This window comes from Echiichthys vipera (genome assembly GCF_963691815.1).
Source record: "Echiichthys vipera genome assembly, chromosome: 13".
NCBI lineage: Eukaryota > Metazoa > Chordata > Actinopteri > Perciformes > Trachinidae > Echiichthys > Echiichthys vipera.
In genome coordinates, this window is record NC_139838.1 from 21,504,973 (window position 1) to 21,511,987 (window position 7,015).

At 41.3% G+C, this 7,015-nt stretch overlaps 1 protein-coding gene across 1 annotated transcript in view; it reads right to left on the reverse strand.

Annotated features, from left to right (window-relative positions):
* Positions 1 to 5,412, reverse strand: part of osbpl10a (oxysterol binding protein-like 10a) — a gene marked incomplete at its 5' end in the record, with an annotated part of 70,744 nt that extends 65,332 nt beyond the window's left edge. The window contains one exon of the mRNA XM_083926190.1: positions 5,147 to 5,412. Within this exon, the coding sequence (XP_083782316.1) occupies positions 5,147 to 5,412 (266 nt within the window). The remainder of the gene's footprint in view (positions 1 to 5,146) is intronic.
* Positions 5,413 to 7,015: the final 1,603 nt, after the last annotated feature.

The window sequence follows — 7,015 nt, forward strand, 5'->3', positions numbered from 1 at the left end:
TCTATAGCAACTGAGTAAACTAAACCGGGTGATGCGGTCAGTGTGGTGCGATCGAAAGCTCAGAACAAATTAGTAAGTATACCTCGAGTTTATATGGTTTTGTCAACATTTTTCAGCAACCAGCAAAACAACCAACTACAATCAATACAGATTTAAGCCACTTAAACAAATCTAAACAAGAAAACCAGGCTGAGATTCTGAGTCTCTTCTCAGCCAAAAAAAAACCCACCAGAGCTGCATCACCCAGAGTTTTGATCAAAGAAGCCCAGCATTGCACCTTTTTCCAGTGAGCACATCTGCAAAGAAATGATTCATCCCTCACAACTTACTCCCCGCCCTGCTGGCCGCTTAGGGAGACATACAGTGGCAATCCTCTCAGATCCAGCCTCGTATCGTAAAATGAGATAAGGAGCCAGAGAGAGCTGTGAATGTTTAGTTCTCTGGGATCTCCATACAAATGATGCACAAAGACATGAAAACCAGATTATAAACAGAGCAATTACTCCTGCATTAAAAGTTATACCTCATTTGCTTCTGCAGTTTTATCGCACACTTTGCATGAGCAGCTGATGGTAACCTAACACACACGCATACTATAGGTCCTGTATCGTACGCTGCATTATGTATGTTACAGTCACGAAACTTCCAATGAGTGAATCTTGTCTGACACACGACCATCTTTGCATCTATAATAAAAGGCCCAAAGCTCTGCTGAGATATCATCCAATGCACGTTAAATATGTTCCGAGTGTGTCCATAGAAAGATGAAAACGGCACTGAAGACTTTTCTTGATGGAAAAGATGTTTTCTCTGTTTTCCTGATTGACTTTGGTGAGAGTTTGATAGACAGATGGTTCACTCAGTCACCTGACAAGTATGTTTTAAGAGTGTCTGCCCTTTTTCAGTTTCCAATGATGCCGTCCTGGATGGTTCTGTGAATTGTTTACTTTCACTGGTCCTGTATCGCCTACCGTCCCATGACACTTTGAGAGACGGTTGACTCATGTTACACAGAGAAGAATAGTGTTGAACTACACTTCAGAAAAGTACGAGAGTACAATGTTGTTATTATTAGCAGCAGAAAGTATAAACTATGAAAAGCTACAAAAATTGAACCCAAGTTGAAATAAACCGAGAATATCTTTAAGGTCAGATGTGAGGGTTAAATAATGCGTTATGTCACTGAAGGTCCTCAAAAGCATAGTATGTACGTACATATATAAATGTGTGTTTATGTAAAATGTCTACTTAGCATATTTTCATACATAACAGCCCTTCACACTGACACATGGCCACCCACACAGAGGCAGATTTAGCTCCTCTCAGGTCTGCTGCCCACCACGACGCCACCTGCGAAACAAACAATGTGTTCCTCCGCCTGATAGATATTGGAACGTGACTGACGACTGTAATTACTCCAGCACCGCCAGTCTCCACCAGTTCATCGCCTCTCCTCCCCTATATAAATGCTGTAGGCACTTAAAGACATTATCGATACACAACCTTTATGAGGAAAAAGATTTGTCGCTTCTTCTTATGAAGAGTGACTTTAGAAAACGCCTGATATTAAAAGTAATTTTGAGCTCACAACCAGCTACAACGAGTTAATTAAATACAGAGAGCTACAGCAGTCTAAACAGGATGTAATAAAAGTGTGGATGACAGTTCCTAGATTCTTAGTGAATAAAAAATGATTATTTTTAAGATATTATAAAGGTGCAAAGTTTCCAACATTGCAGATAAAGCGCTCATGAGCACAGAGAGTGATGGAAAACTGAATCTGAGTGCATGTTTTCTCAGTTTAAAAAAGAGTTTATCTACAAGCATTCTTTTCTCTATGCACCTTTTTTCCCCTTTCTCTCTCTTTTGCTTGTTTCCAGAGGCCAAAAGGGGGAGGGTGGGGTGTATATATATATATATATATATATATATATATATATATATATATATATATATAGGGCCCGTCCACACGGAGACGTGTTTTCCTGTAACCACACAACTTATGTATCGTTTTGTCCCATGGCGTTGTCGTCTTGACGGCAAAGCCGCATACTTGGTTAAATGATGCCATCATTGCCCCACCTCCGATCTCTAACCCCCCGCGGCGTCACGTAACGACAACAGTGCTGTTACGAGAGGAGAGAGCAGTACGGGGAAGGGGCTCACAGCAGCACCTGCTGCTCGTTGAGGACAGTAACTACAGAGTGACCCGTGCATCACAGTGTGTCCAAAACACCACTCAAGTCTCCAAAAACACCAGAAACAATCGTTTCATTTCTCTATAGGATGGATGAGGATTTGGGAAGTCGCCAGATTGAAACTCACAGGTGTTTGTATTATACGCAGCGTTTCCCCGTCTCATCTTCTCCGTTGTTGGTGTATTTCTGTAGCAATTACAGCGCCACATCCAGGCCTGGCATGTGTACTACAGTTTTCAGCCGGCTTCACAGGTTTCGTGTGGACGCAGATATTTCTTGAGTTGACGCCTCTTTGGACGAAAAACTTTTAAGAACGACAGAGAAAAAAAAGGTTGTTTTCAATCGCGTAGACGTACCCTTAGACATTACTTTGTTGCAAAGGATTTTCCAGAGATTCTCTTTGGGGTCGGTTTATATAACATTTCTTTCCAAATGAACATTTTTATAAAAGTAAAATGGCCTTATTTCTTCCTTTCTAGAAGTGTAAGTAGCATACGTAAAGCCTCATACAACATAATTCTAGACAAGAACAACTAGGCTAACTTTCTTCAAAAGTGCTACATATTCAGAATGTTTCAGCGCTCAACTGTCTGCTTCTACACATTTACTTAAATCTCTTCTTGGAAGCGAGACCTTCACCTTCAGGCACTTTGAAATTGAAACGGGACAGGCGCATTCCCCCCAAAGAACAAACAGATCCTTTAACACCCTTCCTGATAACAACTCAGCTTACATCCTGCTCATAACAGCTCGTACATTATGTACTATGATATTTGTTTGCATGTGTGTTTATGTGTGAGCATAGGTGACAGATAACAAATCCCACAAGCGTCAAACACAATTTAGATTTATTGTGATCAATATGACCTCTTTGAGATGAACATGCATGATGAATCTTACACACAGATATTATTCCTGTGGGTGCGTAATATGAAGATGCAGTTCAGTGCATCATTTCCCTGTCAGTTTAATGGGAGAGCAGGGAGCAACCATTCTTTCTCTCCGCCTCCGCCTCCCTACCTCACCCCTCTCTCTCTCCTATACACTGGCTTCCAGCCCAGATCATACACACTATACTCTCAGCTTGCTTCTTCTCTGCAGCACAGCTACGACAATGGGACAGTTATTTTTGTGTGCATACTGGTGAAAAATAACTCATTTCATCGCTCTACAGCTGCAGAACAGGAATCCTGCATAATTAATGTTAACTGTGCAGCAGCTTACAGTGGATTCACAAGAAGTCAAAAGAAAATAACTAAAACCACAAACAGATGTTTGGCTCAAAACAACAACAACAAGAGTAGGCTTTGGTAATACTTTAAAATGAAGTACTCACTCATAAAAACTCTTACAGTGTCTGAATCGAGTGAATTGGACAGCGCAGGGAGTGAACCCATAAATGCTGCATGAAGTACAGTCACACAATCATGCACCGCTGTGATCTCCACAGTTGTTGTTGAGATATCATGAGCAACAAACTATCAGAGAACCACAGGATATGAGCACAATGTAATAAGGTAATATCACTAACACCAGGAACATGTCTCAGGAAAGAGTGCACACACAGTGAACACAAGGATATATGTGTAGATGTTTCAGGCTAAATGTCCACCTATACAATCCAACACAACAGCCCTACAATAAATCCTCTTTTCATAAATCTTATGACCAGAGCTGCAACGACTAGTTGATCAATCGATTAGTCGGTTGACAGAAAAACTGAAAGAAAAAAAAATCATATTAGTCGTGTAATCGTCTGAATTATTTTTGTGGAAGGAAGATAAACACTATAGTTACAGTTTCTCGCTTGAACATGTTAGGAATTAAAACTGTTTGTCGGACAAAACAAGACCGAAGAGCCCCCACCTTGTGATGACCGTTTTACAATATGTTCTGACAATTTGCAAACCAAACGATAAACCAATAATCAGAAAAATGGACACGAGGCGCTAGTGATCCAACACCCAGTTACCTCTACCTCCCCTGATGTAGACCCCTACCTAGATTAAATAACTGTATGTAATGAAGACACTGTTTCTAAATTAGCATCAGACTCTGTCGATACATGTCAATAATCAAAATATCAGCCCGTTGATCCAGCTCTAGTTGTAATCGAGTAAAGCTGAAATCATTAGTCAAATAATCGATAAGTTGACATAAAATAATACATTTTTCAAGCAAAAATGTCAAATATTGTCCCAGGTCCCAGCTTCTCAAATGTGAAGATGTACTACCTTTACCGGTCTGAATTGGTTTATCAGATAAAAGAAGACAAATAAAGATGTTATCTTGGGGTCTGGAAACGGATTTCTTACATTTCATCGACCAAACAATGAACCAAGGTTAGTTGCCATATACTGGGCTGAACAATACTGAGGCGTGTGTCAACATGAGAAACCATAATATCGGAAAAGGCAGCACAACTACAAGGCTGCAGCTATCAATTATTATCTGGATTTATTGCTTCAATATTTCCCAAAGTCCAACTTCAACATTCTCGAGATCGCTTGTCTGACCCACTGTTCAAAACAAAAAAGATATTCAGTTTAATATTATAGAGGAAGACAACCAGCAAATATTGCAACATTATTGCAACATTAGAGAAGTCAAAAACAGTTCATTTTGGCACTGAAACGATGACCAATTACCCAAACAGCTGCATTCAGCTCTAATCTGCAAGCAACATAAATGAATGTAGAGTTGAGTCAACTCACCACATCTGTTTTAGTTAAAAGAGTTTGTTAACCTTATAATAGTCTGTGAAGTATATCATTGGCAGGCCTGTGTGCATGGTTTGAATTAAACCCCCCTCACCTCCTCCCCCTCACAGTGACGTGGTGGTAAAAGTGCAACGTGGACGGGGCAAATAACAACACGAAGCCACCTGACACCTGAACCGAAAGTGAATCGTGTCCAACTTCCCCCCTAACTCCATCCGTTGTCCTTACCTGTTCTGCCAGCCTTGGATCAGGTTGGTGTATTTGCTCAGCACTCCTTCCAGCTGCCTCTTGCGCGGCTGCTGCAGATTCATGCTGTTCCCCAGCACAGCTCCCCGGCTGCCTCCCGCTCCAGCCGGGCCGCCAAGGGAGCCGGAGCCGGGGCTGTGCGACCCGCTCCTCACAGGCTTCCTCGTCGATGATGAGTTCCCGCGATCCGACGGGGAAGAGTTGGTTTTGTTGGTCACGGGCTGCGGACTGCAGAGCGTCTTGTCCATCCTGGCGACGGGACGGCAGAGAGCAGGAGGAGGAGGAGGAGGAGGGAGGAGGGAGGAGGAGGAAGAGGAGGAGGGGACGGGGATGGACCAGAAGCAGCAGCAGCAGGGGAGATTTCAGCAGAGCATAAGTGGTGAACAGGGCGATGTGTGTCTGCTGAACTAAAGCAGAGGCAGTGGATATGCATTGACTGCGCTGCGCCGGTGGTTTAAGCGTCCCTCGGTGCGTGAGAAGAAGAACATATTCCCCGGTGGTGTGTGCGTCTGTGCCCCGCTCTCTCCTCTGCAGTGCGCGGCTGTGACTGTGTGGCACTGTGGGGCTCCTCCGGCGTTTTCCTGGTAGGAAGGGACAGCAGAGCACAGACACTCCCACTCCACTCTGGACCGGCCCCCGGATATTACAATGCAATCCTATTATACACATCATCATGTCAAAAAAAAAAGTAAAATAAATAAATAAATGTGCAAATGCCAGGAGGAAAAGCCTTCGATGAGTCATGGGGGATGCTGATACACATCAAGACTTTATTTATTAATTCATTTATTAATTTATTTTCAAGTGCAAAGATATGCAACACCCCCAAAATCTTAAAACATCTGAATTCTGTTTCCTGCATATTTATATTTATATTGTATTTTATAGCAAATACACATTATCATTAAACAGGTTTCTTCTATCTGAGAAATCTAACACTTGATGATAGGTATGTAAACATCTTTACTACAAAGAGTCATTTCACGTCCAAAAAAATGAATTCTATATATTTGTCTGTGAATATTAGCTCAGAAAAAACACAAATATTCATGTTTTCTTTGACTCACACAAGCACAAAGGGGTGTAAAGATTTTCTCCCCAGCCCTGAGTCTGACCTGCAGTCTTCCTCTCGTGCTGCAAAGCACAGACATCAACCAATCAGAGGGCAGGGCAGTGTCTGTTTGTAGCCTGAGAGGTGAAACACAGGGCAAAATAAAGTCTGCAAGTGAATGAGGAAATGTGACCCCAACATTTATAATAAATATAATATTATAGATACACTACAACATGTTTTATAGAATCAAAATGAGAGAGAGATAATAATGATAATAAATGCAGTAGCTCCAGTACATAAAACTACTCCAACAAGTAGCATAGATACTAAAGGAAACATTAATGCAATATTACAGGGATTTATATATATATATATATATTTTAAAACTAATGTCTCCCACACTGCCCCAATTGGCAGTTTGAAGTATATTAGCACTGTTCCAGTTGGATTAACTCCATAAAACTCTACTTTGTGGATGCACATAAAAGTTTAATTTTGTCGCCATATCATCTTTGAAGATTCAATCAGAGAAAAACGTAAAAAATATCACTCTCTGTCTTTATTAACTGGGCCAGGTTAGACAGCCGGGGAACCTCAAATGTGTTTCAGGGTACATTGAACAGCTTTTGATATATATATATTTTCTAAATCTGAGCAACAGACATCAAACTAATTTAGGTGTAAAGGCTTTTATATTTGGCAACATTTTGAACCTCCAGTTTAGATGAAATCTGTTTGAAGAGTAGAGGCTCTGATCATGAACTGTTCAGTATAAAGTAATCATCAAACTCGGCCAC